The 23,348-nt window shown below is 31.3% G+C and overlaps 2 protein-coding genes across 2 annotated transcripts; one reads left to right on the top strand and one right to left on the bottom strand.

Annotated features, from left to right (window-relative positions):
* Positions 1 to 2,078: 2,078 nt before the first annotated feature.
* On the bottom strand, positions 2,079 to 6,206 carry LOC103830964 (alpha-xylosidase 1). Its single transcript, XM_009106788.3, has 3 exons — positions 5,851 to 6,206; positions 5,101 to 5,774; positions 2,079 to 4,175 (listed from the first exon to the last, which is right to left on the bottom strand). Exons 1-3 carry the CDS (start codon positions 6,063 to 6,065, stop codon positions 2,290 to 2,292), a joined length of 2,775 nt encoding a protein of 924 aa, XP_009105036.1. The 5' UTR covers positions 6,066 to 6,206; the 3' UTR covers positions 2,079 to 2,289.
* An 11,329-nt stretch (positions 6,207 to 17,535) lies between these two features.
* Positions 17,536 to 23,123, top strand: LOC103830963 (protein NRT1/ PTR FAMILY 3.1). The gene is made up of 5 exons (XM_009106787.3): positions 17,536 to 19,250; positions 19,338 to 19,555; positions 19,724 to 19,959; positions 20,570 to 20,893; positions 22,123 to 23,123. Exons 1-5 carry the CDS (start codon positions 19,148 to 19,150, stop codon positions 23,030 to 23,032), a joined length of 1,791 nt encoding a protein of 596 aa, XP_009105035.2. The 5' UTR covers positions 17,536 to 19,147; the 3' UTR covers positions 23,033 to 23,123.
* The last annotated feature ends 225 nt before the right edge of the window (positions 23,124 to 23,348 follow it).

Genomic DNA, 23,348 nt, shown 5'->3' with positions numbered 1-23,348 from the left:
AACGAGGAGAAGTAAAGCCTGCAAGTCGAAAACATTTGACAAGTTTTATGACTCGACTAAGTTGCATGACTCGATACAGTCAATCAATTGCTTAACTAAAATAATAATTCTATTTGTTTCATATTAAATGTTACTTTAAATTTATACACACAAATTAAGAAAACATTTAACTTTGTATATTTTCATAGAAAAAATTATTATTTATACACATAACTATATTTCAACCAATAAAAAAATAAACTGAAAAAAAAAGTTCATATTTTTTTGCATCAAAATACTAAAACGACACTTATTTTGCTACAAAATTTTTTCGCTATAACAGCACTTAATATAAAACAGAAAGAGTACTTATGTTCTTAATTAAGGTTTGGCAATTAATTATCTCAACGACTTGTCAAAGGGAATGGCGTAATAGTATCTAATTGTGCTCTTTTCTTTTGGATGTGTGTTATATAAAGTCGTAGGGCTAAACAAATATTAGATCTTGTGGGATGGATTTTTCATCTAGTAGGCTTTTTGGATTAGACCCAGTTATAGATCTTTGCTAGCCATGTTAGATTCTGTTGTCTTCACTGTTAGATCTTGCATGTGTATCATCAAAGACAAGAATCCGTCAAGATGGCGACAAGTTATTAATTAAGCTTTTCACAATGTTTCTTTTGTCATCTGATGTATTATATGAAAAACTGCTAAGTAATTTTTAAGAAGTCCAGACATTAGAAATTAGTGGACTACGTAAATGTTTCTAGAGTCATTAGGCTTTGCTCCAAAAAAAGTCATTAGGCCAAATAAGAAAAACAAGTTGAAACACAAGAAAATAACTAAATACATTAACAAAGATTGACAAAAAAATGGCTAACTGAAATTATGTAAACAAAAAAAAATAGGGAAAACTGTTTTTTTTGAGCAAAAAAATGGTAACTATGTCCCTTTAGACTAATCTATATTTTGTGTCATATTTTCCTATAATACCCTTTAATATTTTTGAAAATAAATTTAATAAATAGTTTTACAAACAAAAAAAATTTGGAAAAATAGTAACTTTTGATAATATACCTATATGAACTTAGTGATATTTTTTCCAGTTATAAAAAAGTTAAAATTATAAATTTCATATTATGTTCTAAATAAAGTAGAAATGACATTCTACGAAGTAGAAAACGAAATCCACTTTTTTCATTGAATCTACAATGTTTAGAATACGTGATCTACATAAATAGGAGTATTCTAAAAATATTTAGAATACACATTCCGCACTTAACCTATCGTTCTAAAATCTTTAGAAATCAAAATCTACACATTAATATAAATCTAAAACACGTAGAAACCGACTTCTACATATTTACTATAAATCTAAAACATGTAGAAATCAAAATCTAAACATTACTATAATTCTAAAAAACTGTAGAAACCGATTTCTACATATTAGTTGTATTCTACGGATAAGAAATCAGTTCCTAAAAATATGGAAACAAAATATTTGGGAATATTCACTTTTATATTTTGAAAAAAAAATCGATTTTTTAAAAAAAAAAACAAAAAAACGAAAAAGGAACAAAAAAATAAAAAAAAAAACGAAAAAGGAATAAAAAATTACAATTTTAAGGGCATTACTGTCATTTTGAAAAAAATAGTCTAATGGGACATAAAGTAGTATAGATTAGTATAAAGAGACATAGTTACCATTTTTTTGCTCTAAAAAAACAATTTTCCCAAAAAAAAAAAGAAAAAAACGAGATATTAAAAACTACTTGAAAACTAGCTGAGGAAAAAACACACTAAAAACTAGCTTCCCATTTCACCTTCATCTAACATGCTATTCAGCCCGCAAAGTCATAAATCTCTTTTACAATATTTCCGAACAAATTTACCCGAAGAATTGTAGACGTTATTAGACTAGTTTCAAACAGAAAACAAAGACAAAATTTATGTCAAGTCATTGAATTGCAGATCCTACAGAAAGAAGGGTTTTAAATCACCGATGATGTTTCAAAAAAAAAAAAAATTCACCGATGAAACCCTCACACACTTTCAAACACAAACCGATTATAACAAACTAGAGTAGATTGGTTGCCTTCTGAAATTAAAGTCTCATGATTATAATATTTTTACTTCCAATTTTTATTCCAACGAAAAAACAACACATCTTCTGATAAAAGAGGGACACAATCTCAAAATCAAACCTCTATTCCCCATTTATAATCCGAACGTATAAGAATGAGCATATTTTTTTTTTTGTAAATAATCTCATTCTCTTCTCCAATACTTCACCAAACTCTCACATGCCAATTAATTTGCACCATTAATACCCATCTTCCACGACATGTTGAAGTCCTTACCAACCATCATCTCAAGTCCTTTAACTTCAACCATCACACTCTTGTTCTCTCCTTCCTCTTCCAACCCAACCACATAAGTATGCTCCTTCGAGCTTACCTCAATCTTCTTAGCCTCGTTCGAGATCGGACTTCCATTGATCTCAATCTCAGAAGCTGACCCCGCTCCTTTGAGTCCCAACACACTAACTTTCTCAATGACCCATCCTTTGCTCAACGCAAACTTCCCTTCCTTCACTTGCGACCACATCTTCACAGTTCCATTTCCGACCGAAGCATAAAAGTCAACGTACGTGGACTGTCCGTTTCCTAGCTTCATCTCCGGAAGCTCGTCCTCGTCTAGGTAGAGCTTACCCGTCGCGTATCCCTCGGTAGCTCCCGCGGGGAACGTAATAACTAGACTAAACGGCGTCGTTCTAGCTTCTTTAGATATCAACCCTCCTTGTTGCATGGGTAATATAGTGTTCTGGTAAAGATGAACGTTCACGAAGTGCAACGGAGCGGGGAGAGCCACGCGCTTCCCCGTCTTGGTCACAACGGCTTGAGTCATGTCGAACATGTGGTACCAAGAGCCTGGTGGGAACAGAGCTTTAACTTGTGTTCTGCCTTTTTTGAGAACAGGAGATATCATCAAGCTGGTGCCTAGCAAGAACTGTGTGCTCAAGCCGTAACATTTGGTGTACTCAGGGAACGAGAAGAAGAGCGGTCTAGCCATTGGCGCACCGGTCATATGAGCCTCGTAGCTAAGAGTGTAGAGGTATGGAAGGAGTTTGTATCTCATACCAAGAGCGTTACGAGCTGACTTCGCAACCGTGTCCCATTGGTATAGCTCTTGTCTTGGAGAGTAGTAGTTTGCGTGATCCCTCGAGAAGGGATAAAACGCGCCTACTTCGATCCAACGGTTGCAAAGTTCCTCTGTTGGTTGAGGGTAGAACCCACAAATGTCTGAACCAACCATAGGGACACCGAAGATTCCGAAGTTCAACATTGTTGAGATAGACACTCGCAAGCTCTGCCATGTTCCTTTGTTATCTCCGGTCCAATGAGCAGCGTACCGACCCGAACCGACGAAAGTAGACCGGGATAAAATGAAAGGACGTTTGCCTTGGATAGACTGTAAACCCTTGTGTGTGGCAATGGTCTCGGAGAATCCGTAGAGACTATGAGCATCGTACTCTCTTACACCGTTGTAATGTAAAGCACTTGTGGCAATGGTCTTGAAACCGACGGGAGCTGTAACTCCAGTAGCATTGATCTTGTAAGGAGGATCATCCCATCTAGTTTTTGTTATATTCTTGCAGTCCAAGCAACAAATCCAACCAGGTCCTTCTCCGCTAGGACACTGCTTCCCCTTTGGGATTGTGCATAGCCCTGAGCAAAAGTTTGACACTTCGTTCATGTCGATCCATAGACCATCTATAGGGACTAGTTCATGGAAGCGGCGGATCTCATCTCCCCACCAAGCGACCGTCTTAGGGTTAAGGAAGTCAGGAAAATAAACCGGACCGGGCCAGACTTGAGCTAAGAAAGGCTTTCCTTCATACTTGATGAACACGTCGTTGGCCATGGCTCGTTGGTAGACACCGTAGCTAGCGTTGACGCCAATACCAGGATCGTTGATGACAATATACTTCATTCCCATCTTGTGGATTCTGTCCAAAAACTTCAATAGCTTAGCACGAGGGTAGCTAATGTTATTCAGTGTGAAGTCTTTGTGTGCGTCCATGTGATCATCATCGTTCCATATCACATCAAGTGGGATCTTAGCCTTTTTGTAACTATCAACCACGTCTTCAACGACTGATAAGTTATGGTATCCCCATCTACATTGGTGAAAGCCTACACAAAATTTCATACAAGATTAGTATATAAAAATAGAATCATGGTCCATTTCTAGCAAAGACCATAGCAAGAATCATGTGACCAATAAAAATTTGCTGAGGATAATAATAATCATTGATCAAGAGTCAACTTTTCAACGCCTAAAGGATAACAAAAGAGGAAAGCAACGTAACACGTCTTCATGTTCTTTTTTTTTTTTTTTGTCAAACGCCTTCATGTTCATATCTTTTTTAATTGGTGGGAAACATAATTAGAAAGCGACAGTTGGGTAACATTACTAAAAGTTGTGTCGGAGAAGATATAATGTACAATGAATTTCCTATCAATAATACCACGTGACATTTAAAGAATATTCAACACAATTAATTTCATAACATTTTTCATCACTCTGATTAGCAATGATAGGCAAATCCATTTTCGTGTGACACTTCTTTTGACTAACAGTCAAAACTTAGAAAACCTGCAATTTCATACTAATATCCGGTGTGATTTTCAATCCACTTTTACATTTCTCAAAAATATAAACTATGAATATAGAAGTGTGTTTCATTCTAATATATTTCTCTACAATAAAAATATTATATTTAACCTATTTTTAAAGAATAATGTTATTTTTATTTATATTTAAGAGAAAATATTATTCTCTTATATATACAGAAAATATAACATTCTTCTATATTAGTGGAATACATTAAAACATCTCTTAACTCATTTATATTGAACTCTAACAGTAGAGTTGAAATTGACCTCAATGTTTTCTCTAAATAAAATAATACAATATTTTTTCCTATTTATAAAGTAATGCTATACCCACAAACACAATCATTAATCCTATAAAGTCTTTAATTGTCTTCTAATCTTAATGTAATAGCATTAAATCATTAAAGACAGTAAAACATAACCGGAATAAACGTGTACATACCTAGAGACCAGTACGGCATTGGAGCTGGCCGTCCAATTAACGAAGTGTACTGATCAACGACATCAAGCGGCGAAGGTCCAGCGACGAAGTAAAAATCAAAAACTCCTCCGGTGACTTTGTAAGTCAAAGACGTTCCTCTATAAAACACATCCATACCATTACTATTGAGAAGCAGAACCGCATGAGCATACGGTTTACCTCCAACGTTCCTCAGATCCATGTAAACCGGATGCGAACCGTACAGATCGGTGTTTAAGTTTATCGCCGACACATCCTCCGTGTAGAGAGTGTAAGGCTCGTTAGGGACGAGCTTGATCCCCTTGGCTTGCGAGTTTTCGCCTAGACCGTAGAGTGATGCGTCTTTGGGTAATGAAGTTGAGATCTCTAGGTACTGGTCTTTGAACACCATTTGTCCGAAGGGTGAGGCTGAGTCTGAGCTTGTGTTGAAGAGCGTTTGGCCGTTGGATTTACGTTTCACGGCGAATGTGAATGGGTCTTTGGTGAAGGAGAAGATCAGCTCGGAGCCTGAGATCTCATGGACTGTGGTCGGAGATTTTCCGATGACTTTCCCCGCCGGTGGTGGCTGTTCGCGGGGGAGGAGGTTGTATGGAACCTCCCATCGTTGTTTCCTTGCGTCGGTGATGTGAACACGGAGGCGATTGTCAGTCTCGTGTCTGAAAAAATCCAACGGTCAGAAATAGAGAAGGTTACGTAGGGCGCGAAGTAGAGGATCTAAAGAAGTAGGCTTACTTGACGAAGAGACGGAGAGTGGTGATATCTGAGCCGTAGATATTGGTCTTCTGTTTGACTTGGAGGTAGCCGATGAAACCACCGTCTGGAGATTCTTCGACTGAGATCAAACGGTAGCCTTTGCCGATGGTGTTTGAGGAGTGGACGGGTGAAAAACAGATGATTAAAGCTACAAGAAGAGAAAGAGATGAAACAGCAGTTTTTGGAGAAGCCATTGCAGTGTAGTATTGATCTACACTCTACAGTAGCTACACTGTAGTGTAAGCAATGAAGGGAGTGAGAGGGAGTAAAAGAGACCCTCTAAAGGTTTGATAAGTTTGTGAAACACTTAACAAGGATATAAATAGTAGAAAATGTTGTAAGTTTTTTTTAGATAAATTATGTGCCTTATAAATGGATTAAGTAATGCTAACAATGATATGTGAAAATGAGTAGAACTGACTCACCGCTCTGCTTCAGTTTTCATGCGTTTGAACTTTGTCTTTAGATTTATTTAATAAATGAGTTTACTAATTGTTTAAATAAGAATTAAACAAGCGAGTTTTAGTGAATTAGAGTTTGCTCACGAATATAGTAGTTTTCAAAAAAAAAATTATAATTATATTTTATATTTGAAAAATCAGTTAATAATTTCAACCAAAATTTTGAATATTTATTAATTAGTATGTCACATGGCAAAGTAAAAAAAAGATAAAAACGCGTAAGAAAATCTCTAATACATTTTACTATTTTGGCTTCTAAAATAGAAAACGTTATAATAAATGAAGCTTACTCTAGTATATTCTTTTTAAATAACATCAGACTGTTGATTAGGTAGTATAGGATCTAATTTAATGATTTTAGGTTATACTAGATTATTTTTTGTATGTTAGATTTAAATCTCTGTGATCAAAATCATGTATTCATTTTTTTTGGTTAATGAAAGTTGATGTTGAGAAAAAGAAATCAAGCAACACGGGTACACGGCTACAGAAACGGTTACAAATAACTTCAGCTAGACAAAAGCGTTGGTAAAATATATGGATTCAAAGATCTAAAGTTCCAGTCCTAGTTTAAGGTATTGAACTGTTTTCAGTTCAATATATAAGTTCGACTGGTACCTAATTTCTTATATCTGAAGAACCTAAAATTACAAAAAGCCCAAAAATCTGAATTATAAATCTAAAATATAATTATATACCAAGTGGACAAATATCATGTTATATGCCAAGTGAACCGAATGTAATTATTCTTTTATTTTATTGTCAGCATAATTTTATACAATATCTTGACATTTATGTTCGCGTGGAGCAAATATCATGTTATTACGGTATTTGAGAATTAATGCGATGTCCAATAAAGCAAATAAGAGTTTGAACGGATTTATCAAAATAAATAAATAGAAGGATGTGATTTGTTTCAACGTGGCTCCATACATCTTGGTCTCTAAATTGAAGCGTGATTTCGATTTCTTAAAAAGGTTTTCATATTGTATTTTTAAAAAATATTATTGCAAATTACAGAAAAAGAGTAGACATAAAACTGTATACAAATTCAAGTGACTAGAGATAAAGAAAATGTAGGCTAAAGATCCGAATGGCAACATACAAAATAAATGCGATGCCGTCCTAACAATAACAAAAATATATAGGTGTATAGATATATATATAGAGATTTTTTGTTACTATTAACTATGGTGTGGTACAATTATAAACATTCGAAGCTTTAAACCTGCAAAAATATGTGGTTTTATTGTACTTAGTTGCATAATTCTGGAACTAGCGTAGTTTAACAAATTTAAATGAAAATAACATAAGTCTCGTGTATGTGCTGAGATCGTTCAGCCATTAAATACAAAAAAAATCTTATTTAAATGAAAAGCGACATAAGTATCGTGTAGCTAACCTCGTTTACCAAAGTTTTATCCATCCACTGAAAGTTAAAATTTATTTAACAAAATTAGCGAGAAGCAAAGTCTCTGTCTTTTGAAAAAATGTTTGGATCTCGTAAAATATTTCTAAATGTTCCTAGATGATAATCTCATTATGTGTACGTTGGTTTAAATCTCTAAAAGAAAATTTTATTTTTAGCAACAAATCTCTAATAGTTACAACTTACAACCTTGTATATACTACTTGGATTAATGAAAAGTTCACGTTGAACCAAAAAAAAGTCTCGGACTGTCGGTACGAAGATAGGACTTTGAACTTCCGACAACAGTTATTAAAAGAAAAAAAAAGAGAGGATTAGAGACAGTCCAAGATCGATGTGTAGCGTCTCGGTTTATGAGTGATACATTGTCTACTACTTTTTTTTTTTTTAAAAGAACATTGTCCACTAGTTCTATCACATTAGTTTGTTTCATTATGCACCCAACTTAATCAAATCATACTATAAGACACTCAATCGCTGTATTGATGTGAAGGATTCACGAGATTCAAATTTGTCTTTCAGATGCACTCATCAATTAGTTATAAAACTTAATACACCTGTCCTCCCCTCTTTTTCGAAGCATACTCTGAATGTTGAACAACTGTAAAATGATTAAGACTCCCCAAAAAATTATAAGCCAAACAATAATAAGAACAACCTAAAATATCATTTTCAGCAAAAATATGCGCAACTGGTATTTTTGAGTGATTGGCTTTTTAGTGTAGTATCTAGGTATTAACCCAAAGTTTAAAATGTTGGTCAATTCAGTGATATTTTTATAATCATAGAATGTAAGTGTTGATTAGTACGTTAGTACTAACTGTATGTCTTGTTCGTGTTTCTATTTGGACTTTTCTCCTAGAGAAGTCACCTCTCTCTACCTCTCATTTTAATTTGCATGAGACGATTAGGCCTCAAACGTTTGCGAAAATCATGTATCAAGTAACTGAGAGAAGATATTCGGAAAATATGTTGTGAAATATTTAGATCAGTAGAAAATGTGCGTGAGAAGTAAGGTTAAAATGCTTTCCCGTTTATTCTAAACATTTTTCTAGTAAACTGAATCAAGTCTAGAGTTAGATTTTTTGAAATTTTACTGGGAGTGATTGAATTTAGATTTTCTGAATTTTTTTCCTTCTTATGGAGGAGAATGCATGGTAAAATATGGGGATAAAATATCACTTATTTTGATTTTTTTTTTTTGCGCTTGTTTTTTCCTGATTCGAGACATCTGCATCCGGACAGATTGTAGGGTTTCCATGTCATAGCTGTGAGGATCTTCCAAATATTGTTGAGATTCTTGAGAAGCATATCAATTCATATCGGACAAAAAAAACTGTTGTTATATGGCCGATCATCCTTTGAATTAGTCCGTGTTTAGTATATTAATTTGTAAATAATGCGATGGAATAAAAGTAACAATCCTTTCTTTTAAGCCCTTTTTCAAAAAAAAAAAACAATCCTTTCTTTTAATTACCTAACTGTTTTTAGCTTTGTTTGTACTAATTAATAAATTTAAAAACCTTTTAAATAAAAGAAATAGACAAGAAATGAAGTTATGGGGGATACTAGCATCAGTATGTAGTTCTCTAGGAAAACGGTCTCACCCATCTCTTCCTCGGCTCATTTTCGATTAAAATAAGACAAATCTTTATTGGAGATCTCGATCTTTTCCAATTTTGTTTTTGTTCTTATTGTACATAATAAAAATATCAGTACAACAATGTTACTCATAAGTCTTGGAAGGAAGTTGAAAATTACGGAGGGTTCGCCTCTCAAAACTATATATTTCATCTATATCAATTATTTGGTGTTACAAAAATCTTGTCATAAAATAGTGATGATTTTAGAGATTTTATTCTAGAAAAAATAATTATTTCAGAAAAATCTTGTTGGCAATATTAAAACAAACATGGAAAATGAAGTTTAATAGAGTATTTTATTTGCTTCTTTATTTAGAGTAGTGTACATAATCTTTAAACATTAAATAAATTTAAATAAAAGAAAAATATTTGAAGTCTAAATTTCATAAAATCTCCGTAATGTAATAGTATAAGTAGTGTGGTTACCGGTCCTGCCTCTGTGATTCTTTGGCTCTCTCTAAGTCTGTGCTTTTTGGTTGGGTGGTTCTTTTAGAAATTGTTGGTCACCGGAACTAGCATTGCGGCCTCGCTGGTAAGACATCTCTGGGACAATGGTTAAGCAAATGTTCTGGTCCTATTCCATGTTCTTAATTTCTGTTTGAACCATTCACGCTTTTAGTCTTTAATCTTTCGCAATCCATCGGATTATTCCTCTGCTTCATTAGGAAATGTTTGTAGCCATGGTCTGAGCTTGTGTGTTAGTGTATCTTCTGCTCTTGTTTAAGGTTATTGTTGGTGTATCTTTGGTATGTCTGCTTCCCTTTTGTAGGGCTTTGACTCCGAGGAACTTTTTGTTCCGTCGGCTTTGGTTTATCATGCTGTAACTCTTGATGTTTATGCGAATTTGAAGTATCTTTTAGGGGAAAAAGGTAGTCTGGTCATAAGTCAACATCTGAAGTTGGAACCAAAAGTGTGCAACTTTCAGCTTTTTTTTTTGACAAAAAATCTATGACGGTATTCGTTCCCAAAGTAATAATATGTTTCTTCTTTTTGTTTTGAATTATAACATTCTGCTTCTGTGAAGTACTCCTTAAAAAAACTCGAACAACCTGAGTTATATACAAAACTTTGTTTGTTTAGTCATTGTATGTTTTGATCTTTACTGTTTTTGGAACAATCTAATAATACATTTTTATTTAATTTTCCTCAATTATATATATATATATATATAGAAAATTTCAATAATAATTAAACGTGAATTAATATATTAAATTATTATAAAATTAATTTATACATCCTAAATTAATAATTTTCAACACTACTTACAACTTAATATAACTTTAAAATATTAAATTATTTGATATTTGGCAATAGTGATATAAAAACATTTGTGTATTTATATCGTCATTGTCAAATATCAAATAATTTAAAGTTTCTAAGTTGTATTAAGTCTTCAGTAGTGTCAAAAATAATTCATCTATGAAGTCAATCTTTCTATATAAAGTAGGCACATTTTTTTCTATTTTCATGATTTCCGTCATCCGGCTCATATTTGCCTCGATCCCAGAAAAAATAATGCATGATTATTTTTATTCGCATTGATTTCTGAACCAATATGTTATATTTTTGTTTCTTGATCAATAAAATAATATATTTGATATATTATTCTTGATTTATTTTATTACTTTATGTTTCAGTAATATCACAAATAATGTTAGATTATTGTATCCTAACAAATAACAGAAACTGTAAGAACTTATAAAATTATTGTGAAACCATATTAATTATATGTAAAAGTATTAAAATATTTATGAAGCTTTATAAATCGGTTATAAAACAATGTATTCAAATTAGTTTTAAAGGCTTATATCAATCTAAAACAATGTATAAATGATTATAAAGATTTTAAAAAATTTAACGTATGTCACTCAACTAAGTTTTCAACATTATAAATCTTCAACTTATAAATCGTTAACGTATGTCACCCTCCGTCACAGTTTTTAGACGAAGAGTAACATACGTTAACGAAATTAAAGTTGAATGTTTATTTCACAGAATATTTAGCTGATAGTTTTTTAATGATTATTCTTTAGTCTAAGGGTTTAATTACAAAAAAAAAACCTATTTTATATTTAAAATTATATCTTAACTAACTTTGAGTTGGTCTGGTGGTTAAAACCCTTGGTTGCCGGTAATGTAGGGACCATGAAGGTTACATGTTCAATTCATGTTGGGAGAGGTCTCGCTCTCCAAAAGAAAATTATATTACATGGTTGGGTCTCGCCCTAAGGGGAATGATTAGGCTTTGGCCCGGAACCTCTCGGTCATCAAAAAAAAGGAAAAAAAGTTATATCTTAAAGATCTATTATCATACCGACGTACATTTACGAGTTACAACCCATGTGAGCTCTCTGAATCTCATACATACGGACGTTAAAATCGGTAGATATTTTCTGGTGGGATTTGTAGTGGGCCATCGGGAGTGAAGAAAGTGGGCCTTTAAACACGTGGTACGTTACGGCCCGCATCACATCTAATCTGTTCATCAACTCTCGTGACTTCCTCTGCAGCTTCATTTTTTTTTTCCATGCTTGCTTTTTTCTTCTAAAATCTTTAAATTTTATCGTGGTTGGGCCATTTACTTTTGGTGGAAAAGATAGAATATTACTGTCTCACTTCTTTAGTTATCAAATTTTAAAATTTTATCAGAAGGTGTCACGTGTGTTTTATATGTTTGTTTTTATAATTCTATTCTATTAAAATAGAAGTCACCGCTTCATTTCATTTGTGATATATTAAGTTAGACCATTATTTAGAAAGTTTATAAATGTACATAACTTAATTATAAATATCTTTATTTATATTTATATTTAAAATAAAAAAAATTATTTAAGAAAATTCAAACAAAATCTTTTCAGAATCATTTTAATCTTTATTCCAAAAATTGATTAATTTAAACTTTTAGTTATCATTAAATATAATCAGAAATTTTAATTTAATTTAGTTTGATATATAAAGGAAAAATAAAAATAAAATAAAATATTTTAATGATAATAACAACTTAAAATGATTACTTTTCAAAAATACACTTTACAAAGATTTTAAAAAGATTTTGTTGGAAAGCGATATCCATTTCTATTTCACCTTGAAAATAAAAATATCTTATTTATTAAACATATATAAATCATGACTTATTACATGCGTGAATTTTTAATTTAAACTATCTCTTAAATGTCACAATTTTAAATGTTTCTATCATGTAACATTACAATTTATGTCAATAATTTTTAACACATATATTATATTCTTATTAATGGTTAAATTTTAATTTACACTCCCTTCATAGATGGAACATTTAACCTGTTTACATATCGTATATATAGCTTTAGTCAACTATTATTAGCGTTGGTATATTCCAATGAGTTAAAAACTATGTCATTTTATTATTTAAAAATATATCAAATTGGTTTATTAACCACTAATTGTTGAAATATGTTGTGGAAACCCATAGCTGAACCAATGAGAACACAATAATTTGGTCGATATTGCTGATTAATGATTACTTAGTTCAACACAAACTAAAATCCATTGTTTAATTGATCATCGTTGTTATTACAATAGTTGTGACAAAAAACCGCATAACAAACATGGCTAGAAAGTAGAAGTTTAAACCCTACAAGTAGTATTTTAGAGATTTTTTTTTTTTTGTAATCCATATTGTATAACCTCTACTATATTATGGATTTATAATTTAGGATTTTGCTAATTGTTGCGTGGCATAACTTTGTATGTGGTGTGTCCTAATGTTTTATGAGGCTGAAAAGGTCTCACATGTTTTAGGATAACATGGAGTAAGAACACACATCACATATCATCGTATAGAGAGGAACTTTGTAAATAAGATTCCTTAATTTTACAAAAAGATGAGACACTTTAATATACACAACAAAGGATTGTTTTAGGCAAGTACTATCTCTAAAAGAAAATTATAATAAACAAAGAAAATTATAAAATAATATATATTGAAACTTAAGATATCTATACAAAAATATTTAATATATTAGATAAGTTTACCTGGATATCTCAAATTTCAAATACTTATTATATTATGTTCATAAATTAATATATAATTTTATTTGTTTATTTATTTTTGTAAGAATTGAGATACTAATGATCACGATTTGAAATGGACAGTCGAGAAGAAAATACAATCTCACTTTAGAAACTGCGATTCTGAGTGGCGTGGACCAATCTTTAGGATTATAACATCATCCAATCTTCTAAGAATTGCTCGAGGTTCTAATAGAATAGGGTTTTCTTAGAATAAAAAAGGATAAAAATAATCAAAAGAGGAGAGAGATAGTAGAATAGGGTTTTTTATTAGACAATCTCCAATGAAACTCTATAATTACTCAATTTTTTTTCTAAAGTAAAATAATTTTATTATAGAATTTATTTCGTTCTCCACTCTATTTTACTATAAAATATTGTAAAATAGAGTGATTATATAATAGAGTTGGGTTCCATTCCAATTATATTTTATTTTAGGACATCTCCAATAGTACACAATATTTTTTTTCTATATTTCACTCTAAAATAGAGTAACTCTATTGTAAAGTTGGATTTGCTCCAATAGTTCACTCTATATTAGGGCATCTCCAACCCATACCTATTTTTTTCTCTATAATTCCTACAAAAATAGAGTAACTCTATTATAAAGTAAGTTTTGCTCCAATAGTTTACTCTATAATAGAGTTAATCTGTAATAGAGTTACTCTATTTTTCTAGATGGTCTGGTCTAATAGAATTACTCTATAATAGAGTGAAATATAGAGTAAAATTATTTTTTTTACAGAGTAATTCTATTATAGAGTGAACTATTGGAGTAAATCCAACTGTATAATTACTCTATTTTAGAGTGAAATATAGAGAAAACTATTGTGTACCACTGGAGATTGTCTTAGAGTGAAAAATAGAGTGAAAGTTGGAGATGTCCTAGTGGTGTTGTTCTATAATAGAATTATTCTATTATAGAGTAAAATATATAGGAATATTATGTTTTTATTTTTAAAACAAAATAAAAAGTAACATTCTTCTATATTCTACCGTAAAATAGAGTAAATTTATTATAGAATAACACCATTAGAGTAAGACCATCTCCAATTCAATTTTTTCCTCTATAATTATCACTAAAATATAGCAACTCTATTTTAGGGTAACTTTTGCTTCAATGGTTTCTATTATAGATGAAAAAATAGAGGGATAACACTTTTTCGTAGGCCTACTTTTTCATTCTATATTTGGAGTGAAAATGTGATATCCCTCTATTTTCTATTATGTAATAGAGTAACTCTATTATTGAATAAATAATTAGAGCAAGAATTATTTTATAATAGAGTTACTCTATATTAGTGAAATTATAGAGAAAAAATAGGTTTGAATTGGATATGCCGTAAATCTAAATTTATAATAGAGTTACTCTGTTTTAGAGAAAAATATAAAGCAAATTATAGAATTTCATTGGAGATACCCTTAAAACTTTTTAAAAATTCACTAGAATTCCATTTGACACTTGAAGACTATGGATTGGTTGAATTTTTACTTTATAGTTAACTTTTAGTTATCTAGTTATAATTTATTAAAATATTAATTTTTTTGTTCAAGGAACTTTATAGTGTTTTCATTGATAACATTGCTCTAACAGTAATATCACAATAGAAAAATGGGAACACGTTATGTTTTGGCATTAAAGAAAGCATCGTGATGTCAGAATGATTTAACAATTTAATACACATATCGCGAGTACACTTCATTCACTTTATGATCACTTAATTGTATTCACAGTAATTTGTAATCATTCATGAAGAGATATTTTTGGAATGAAAGGAGAGAGAAAAGTCCTATATAAGTAAAAGTCATTGGGTGGCAGTCACTGGCACTAGAGTGGGTTTGGCTGTGCAAAAAGGTTAGAGAGTCCCCACAATGTATGTGATATTATCTGATTCCCAACTCTACTCTCTTGCAGTCCCTTTCTAACGCATGCGAAAATACTTCAACACAGACACTAGCACTCAAATTAAAATCATTTAATTATCTTTAAGAACTGGAGTATTCAATTTTATCTGTTATTGATCTATCGCTAAAGATGTGAAAACAAATTAAAAAAAGAAGCAGATACGTATTAACTTATGTGTTCACTAACATTGTATTGTTAGGTCTATACACAAAAGAGTACAGTATTACTACTAAAAAATAAAACAAACTGTACAAAACTGAGAAAAGGTGTCTAAAAGAAGATGTAAGAACAGATACCACAACAATATGATATCCATAAAACCTCGTTAGAAAATCATGGATCTTACTTTTTATCAGGTTTAATTTCTAGAAAGTTTACGTGTATAGTTAACACTTCTCGGTAAAGTACTAAAGTCCATTAGGTTTTGATAATTAGGGTTGATTTGGACTTTGAAAGCCTAGTTAATTAATGACGTTAAAAAAAAACTAGTTAATATCTCATGGTGAGTGAAACTCTCGAGTAACTTGACACCATTTTGACTAACCAAGTGGGAGTGTAAGAGTTCTTAATAAAAATAAAAATAGAGGGAGAGCGAGTTTACACCATGTCTCTGGACCTTTTATCGCTAGGCGGTCACCACCACTTTGTTTAAAGTCCATAGTTTCCATAGATTATGAAGACGCAAATTCACACCACTCTAAACAAGATCCAGTACTAGAATCATAAGAGAAGAATCCAATTAGGCAGTAGAGAGATTGTCAATAAATAAAAAAAACCTAGACGACATGTACAAACAAGGAAACTTCAAGGACCAGGACTTAGAGGCGTGCAATTAAGTCCAAAGACATTAAAAAGTACTCAAGATAGGCATGTGCCTAGTGACACATGCACCAACGGTCGCATGACATCTTTTGAAGACAAACCAATCCCAAACAATATTTAGTATCACTGAAGTTCAAAATGGCAAAGCATAAGGAGTGAGCTAGATATTTATGCCGGCAATATACTTACAATAAGCATAGGATCTCCGCCGTTTTTACCAAGGTAAACGTTAAATTTGATTTGGTTTAAATGAAAAAAACTCCCTTTTCTTTCCAAGATTTATCTCTTTAGACGATAAATTTATCATTTGTATCTTTTCTTTTATGTGATGTGTATTTAGTTTCCTTTTCATTATTTTGAGACCCTAAATATTCAAAACTGAAGAGCTATTAATAAAAAACTCTGTATGTGATACTGTAAAGCATACCTTTCAAAATATTATCAATAAACTGAGATTTTCCTTTAGCAAAAAAAAAACAAAAACAAAATGAGATTTTTTTTTCTTATCAATGATAAGCTTCTTATGTGGATCCCCCTTGATTTTTTGAGTTCACAGCTTTATTAAAATTTGTGTGGCATCTATTGATCTATTTAAGTTATTGATCAAGTCGTCTCGTCCATTAGGTTAAACCAACAAATATAATCGTTTGGCCAGTTCTTTGATCTCAATCAACTTATTCAACATCAATTTATCTTTCTGAATGAGTAGAAAATACCGTATGATCTGCTACAAAGACTCCATCAGAACTCGTAAGATCATAAATTTGACCTCATATAACAGCTACTTGTAATTTTTATCAGTTGGTACTTGCTGTCCACAATTACTAAAAGTAAAACAAAATTTTATAAACTCCCTCAAACTTTAGTCACTCCCACGTGATCAGTTGATCACCAACACATTGATCATAATTTGTTCACGATAAACTAAGCATGCAGGCCGAAAAACTTAAGAAGATGCTAAAAGCCTAAAAGTACACTAGTTCATACGGTCATGGAATCAAACAACAGTTCATAAGAGAATTGTTATATTGTGTAATGTTTTTATATATTTCAGGTTTTTGTCCAATAACTTAAGCTGGGACTAAACTAGGGATAATTTGCCAACTAGCTATATATTGATTATGACAATTAATAAATAATATAGTCATGGTAAATTAAAAATAAAATAACTAACCATTCCCTGCTGTTAGACACAGTGTTCTAAAAGTTGGGCTATGTGATGTCTAGGTGCGAACCTAGGCGACATATCAGACCTCAACAAAATGATTTTTTTTTAATGATATCTTAAAAATTGATATAGGTGTTCTAGTATAATAAATAATTCTTTATAAAACGCCTAACTTATAAAATGCCTAACTACCGTCTAACATTTTTCTAAACATTGATTTGACATGTGAGATTGACAAAAATATTCCTTACTTTCCTTCAACATATTGGCTTCAATGATAACCAACCGCTTCGCACCGCCGTCAACACTAACAAAAATCTCTACATATACCTATATATCTATATATTTTTGTTATTATTTGAACTGCACTGCATTTATCCCGCTGTTGTCCTGCACGTTACCATTCAGAGCCACTATATAACTTATAATACTATTTTGTAATATATAGAATAGCATACGGTTTTAAAAGTATGAATTTATTATATAAACATGCAAAGCTACTTGTCTATTTTTAAAGGATATTTGCATGTCTCTTAAATTCAAATAGTGATACATGTATAATAATGTAAGAACAATTAAAAAAACTGTTGACAAGTATACTATTCTATTAAATTCTCATGAATTGTATGAGATGTAAATTACACAGTGGAATTTGTAAAAAAGTTGTGTCATATAGCTGATAAAATAAAAAGGATAACCATAATTGATCTAATCAACATAATAATATTTGGCACACTAGTTTATGTGTGTTCAATAATTCATGTATGTTTTGTTGTACTGTCATTTGTGTAACAACGAAACTAATATGATAAGTTCAAAATGTAATATAATCATATATTGTGAGTGAAAAATAATTAAAATATGATTTTCTGTAAATCATATAAAAATGTTATATGGACTGAGTGTAAATCACAAATTTCAGAAAACCATCTTTTCACATTATCAAATAAGTAAATAGTATTTTTCTTAAAACTTCAGTACTATATACTACATCATATATATTACTATACTATATGTTGTAGGTTTGTACAAACCATTGCATTTTTAATCATACTAAAATTTGATAGATGAATCAACTTTAGAATAAATATACTAAACATTATATTCAAAAATATAAATCAAAACAAAGAGTAAATGTTTCAGTTATATAAATAATAAAAATTTGAAATTGTTGAAAGTATATAAAAATAAATTTGTTTTCTATAGAATAGTAGAAACATGGTATTATGTAGAATAAAACATGCATGTACATATTTGTATTAGAAATATGTATTTATTTTAGAATTATGTATTTATTTTGAAAAAAAAAAATTTGAATGTTCAGAATTATTTCATGTTTTTGAGTAAGATCAAAAAGTTTATTCTATTTATAATAAAAATTTGAAGTACATATAAAGAAATAGAGGATTTGAAAATGAAAAAAAAAACAAATAAATGAATAAAATGTGTGGTAGTTATTTCAAATAGACTATTTTATCACTGATACATAAATATACATAATATCATACCTTATACTGATTGATGGTCATTTACTTAAATAAGTTTTTTATGGTCATTTGATATAATTTTCCACTAAATTATCGTTGAGGAACGCGCAAATACGGTTTAAGTCTGCCTGCGAATCAGTAGACGTCACCATCGTCGTGTTCCTTTATAGACCTCAGACGGACCAAGGCTAGTATAACGCACCCAGTAATATATACACCAAAAAAGCCTATAAATATTGCCATTTTCAACACTTACAAGTTATAACAAACAAAATACATAACTAATCATTACAAGGAAACACTCAACAACATGGAAGAGCAGAGCAAGAACAAGATCAGTGAAGAAGAAAAACAACTTCATGGGAAGCCAAGTCGAAGAAAGGGAGGATTAATTACCATGCCCTTCATCTTCGGTATGAGACTAGAAACCTTCAGTACGATTATTATTTTGGTTTTGTGTAAATGAAACCGATTATCATTAATATTTGATGGATTATCAGCGAACGAGATGTGTGAGAAAATGGCGGTGGTTGGATTTCACTCAAACATGATAAGCTATCTAACAACACAGCTTCATCTTCCGTTAACCAAAGCAGCCAACACTCTCACTAACTTCGCCGGAACTTCGAGTCTCACTCCTCTCGTCGGTGCCTTTATCGCCGACTCCTTCGCTGGCCGCTTCTGGACCATCACTTTCGCTTCCATTATCTACCAAATCGTATGTTTATACATAAAGAACTTTTATTAACAAAATTATACTTAACCTGACCATAGGAAACTCGGAATAAACCAAAGTTGAGTTCTTCTCGACGGTGTCTTAGTCAAATTTTCATTTTCTTTATCATAGTCTTCTACGAGAAGTTGTAAACCGAATAAAAACGTACAGGGGATGACATTGCTTACGATATCGGCAATAATACCGACGCTAAGGCCACCACCATGTAAAGGAGAAGAAGTTTGTGTAGTAGCAGACACAGCACAGTTGAGTGTTCTGTATATAGCTCTTCTTCTTGGAGCTATCGGGTCAGGTGGGATCCGACCCTGCGTTGTTGCGTTTGGTGCGGATCAGTTCGACGAGTCGGATCCAGAGCAAACCACCAAACCCTGGAACTACTTCAACTGGTAATTTATATTATTCACACCTTTTCTACTGCATATATACATCAACAATTCCGAGTCCTTTCATAGAGATTGCATAGTGGTTTTTATTTTTTAAATTGGTCGTACAGATTATACAACATTAAAATATTTTTGTATTTAACATTTGTCTGTACCTTAAAAACTATATACATGACTTTCTGATGCTGCTATTAAGTTAAAAATGCAGGTATTAGCTATTTAAGTCTTTTTCTGTAGGTTTAAGCTGTTCAAGGACGTGCAAATGTTTTGATGGAAGCTCAATTATAAGGAATAACTTTCTTATAGTTTTGTAAATGAAAATGAACTATTAAACAACTATTAAAGTTTGCTAGATCGATTAAACTAAAGTAATAAACTAATAAACTAATAATCTAGATGTGTAAAGCTAATTTATGACTATGATGATCATGTGTTTTTGTTTTTGCCAAATAAAACTATTGTTAGCAAAAACAAACAAACTATGATCATGTGTTTGGATGGAACTAGAAACCCATGTTTAAAATATTATCTAGCTAGTAATTTTCTTCTAATTATCCTTGTTGTTGCTATAACCAGAAATAATGAAAATTTGTTGATGTAATCAAATTATTAGGTTCTACTTTATCATGGGTGCAGCGGTTTTAGTGGCGGTGACGGTTCTTGTGTACATCCAAGATAACGTTGGGTGGGGTGTAGGTTTGGGAATCCCAACACTGGCTATGTTCCTGTCTGTTATTGCTTTTGTCGGCGGTTTCAGGCTTTATCGTCACTTGCGTCCATCGGGTAGTCCGTTTACCCGCTTGATCCAAGTGGCAGTTGCAGCGTTTCACAAAAGGAAACTGAGTATGGTATCTGATCATACTCTTCTCTATTTCAACGATGAGATTGATGCTACTATCTCCTTAGACGGTATACTCACACACACCAAACACATGAGGTAATAACAATCAATTGGGGACTCGTCTTCTTCCAATTCATATCGAAACTTCTGGCAATTAAGGCATCGTGCACTACGATACATACCATGGTGATTTCGGAAGGACTAACATATAGTCGAATTATTTGATTATATTAGAGATAAGTGACGAAATATTTTTACTATACAAAATAGTACGATGTTTTTTAATAGTGCTAACTTATTATAGGCCTTTTGAGTTTTGACTATCGTCATAGTTGATTTACTAATTCAATTTGTGTCAAGAACAAGAAAAAGTATACTATGATTCTTTTGAAATATAAAGTTTAAACTATTGAAATACAAATATTTATTTCAAGATTGAGTATTCGTGTTACTAGTAGATAGATTCTAATAAATTTTGAGATTAGATTTTTAATGATTTGTAATTTTTTTTTGTAAAATTCTATTATTACCAATTTAAAGATTTTAAAGACTTATATTAAAATATTAGTTATTATTCATTTTATAATCTTATTAAATTTTATGTTACTGAAATATAATTTTCATAATTTTACTCAAAAAATTACAGTTTCAAAATTTCATATATATATATATATATTCATAAAATTCTTGAAACCTGTGTCGAAAAACATAAAAATATATTTTATTTTCTCATAGAAAGGAAAACAGTAAAATTAAAATTAAAAATGGCGGAAAAGTAATTTGAAACAACATTATCCAGAATCATAAAAAACTTATAAATCAAGACATAAATAAATCGATGTATAGAACAAAGATCATGAAACATTTGAAACAAAAATCAAGTAAAATTTTGAGGACGGGGAATTAGCATATTGATTCGCTTTCTAAATAATATATATCTAATACTAATATACAACCTAATAGAAATATATAATACAAATAACAAAAAAATGTAAATAAAATCATTATTAACAGCACAAAGAACTAATTTAACACAAAATAATTATATTCTACGTAAAAAAGTTTCAGAATTTTCTCAGAAAACATATATATTATTTTGAAACAGTGATTTTTAACAAAAATAAAAATTTATGCAAATCCATGATAATAGATAGCAATTAACAAAAAAAAATACTTCAAATAATTCATATAATATATTTTTTTAATTTTACTTAATTTCAATCATTAAATTTCACACAAATTCTGGTTCTAATATTGCTTCTAAAATTAATTCAAATCATTGCATTTGTCATAAGCCTACTAACATATGCTTTTTATATTTATAGTTTCTTGGACAAAGCAGCGATAAAGACTGAGGAAGACAATTTGAAGTCGGGTCAAATCCCTAACCTATGGAGATTAAGCACAGTCCACCGAGTTGAAGAACTCAAATCAGTGATCCGGATGGGTCCAATCGGAGCCTCTGGGATCCTCCTATTCACAGCATATGCTCAACAAGGAACCTTCTCTCTTCAACAAGCCAAAACTATGAACCGACATCTAACCAAATCATTCCAAATTCCAGCCGGTTCAATGTCTGTCTTCACAACTGTTGCGATGCTCTGCACAGTTGTCTTCTACGATCGCATCTTTGTAAAGATTGCAAGAAAGTTCACTGGTCTCGAGCGAGGCATCACGTTCCTCTACAGAATGGGAATTGGATTTGTCATCTCATTAATTGCAACCCTCATCGCCGGGTTCGTTGAGATCAAACGAAAACAAGTAGCATTAGAGCATGGACTTTTGGATAAACCACACACGGTGATTCCGATCTCATTTATGTGGTTGATTCCTCAGTACAGCCTCCACGGAATTGCTGAAGCTTTCATGTCGATAGGAAGTTTGGAGTTTTTCTATGACCAAGCGCCGGAGAGTATGAGGAGCACGGCGATGGCACTTTTCTGGATGTCAATTTCGATTGGAAACTATGCGAGTACTTTACTTGTGACTTTGGTTCATACATTCAGTGCTAAACCGGATGGGAGCAATTGGTTGCCAGATAAAAATTTAAACCAAGGGAGACTTGAGTATTTTTACTGGTTAATTACTTTGTTACAAGCTATTAATTTTGTGTATTATCTTTGGTGCGCCAAAATTTACACATATAAGCCGGTTCAGGTGCATCATAGCAAGAAAGTCAATAGTCCTGTTAGTGGTGAGTTACGGTTATCCAAAAAGAACTTAGTTGATGCATGAGCCTATATATTGATTCTTGGGTATATAATGTAAAATCAATTGTAATATTTATAAATATAATAAAAACTGAAAGACTTTGGCCATTATTATTTTTAACAGTTTGTTTTATTTTACCTGGTTTAAAATATATTACATCATAAAAATAATTAATAAAAATTAATAAACTAATGATTTTTTCTTAGTACTAGAAACTAACCGAATAAAACATAATCGATAACACATTATTAGTGTTTCTAAAGTGGCATTTTTGAACTAAGATAAAAATTAGGTGTTTGCATACCGAAAAATAGCAAACAAACTTCTAAACCTTTGACCA

This window comes from Brassica rapa, chromosome A07 (genome assembly GCF_000309985.2).
Source record: "Brassica rapa cultivar Chiifu-401-42 chromosome A07, CAAS_Brap_v3.01, whole genome shotgun sequence".
Classification (NCBI taxonomy): Eukaryota; Viridiplantae; Streptophyta; class Magnoliopsida; order Brassicales; family Brassicaceae; genus Brassica; species Brassica rapa.
Note: the sequence above shows the minus strand (reverse complement) of the source record. Positions and strands in the feature narration are given on the sequence as shown.

Coding starts and splice junctions, on each gene's coding strand:
- LOC103830964 (XM_009106788.3), bottom strand. CDS start 6,065: ATGGCTTCTCCAAAAACTGCTGTTTCATCTCTTTCTCTTCTTGTAGCT. Junction 5,775..5,850: donor ACTCTCCGTCTCTTCGTCAA/GTAAGCCTACTT, acceptor GGATTTTTTCAG/ACACGAGACTGACAATCGCC. Junction 4,176..5,100: donor AATGCCGTACTGGTCTCTAG/GTATGTACACGT, acceptor AATTTTGTGTAG/GCTTTCACCAATGTAGATGG.
- LOC103830963 (XM_009106787.3), top strand. CDS start 19,148: ATGGAAGAGCAGAGCAAGAACAAGATCAGTGAAGAAGAAAAACAACTT. Junction 19,556..19,723: donor CTTCCATTATCTACCAAATC/GTATGTTTATAC, acceptor AAAAACGTACAG/GGGATGACATTGCTTACGAT. Junction 20,894..22,122: donor ACACACACCAAACACATGAG/GTAATAACAATC, acceptor TTATATTTATAG/TTTCTTGGACAAAGCAGCGA.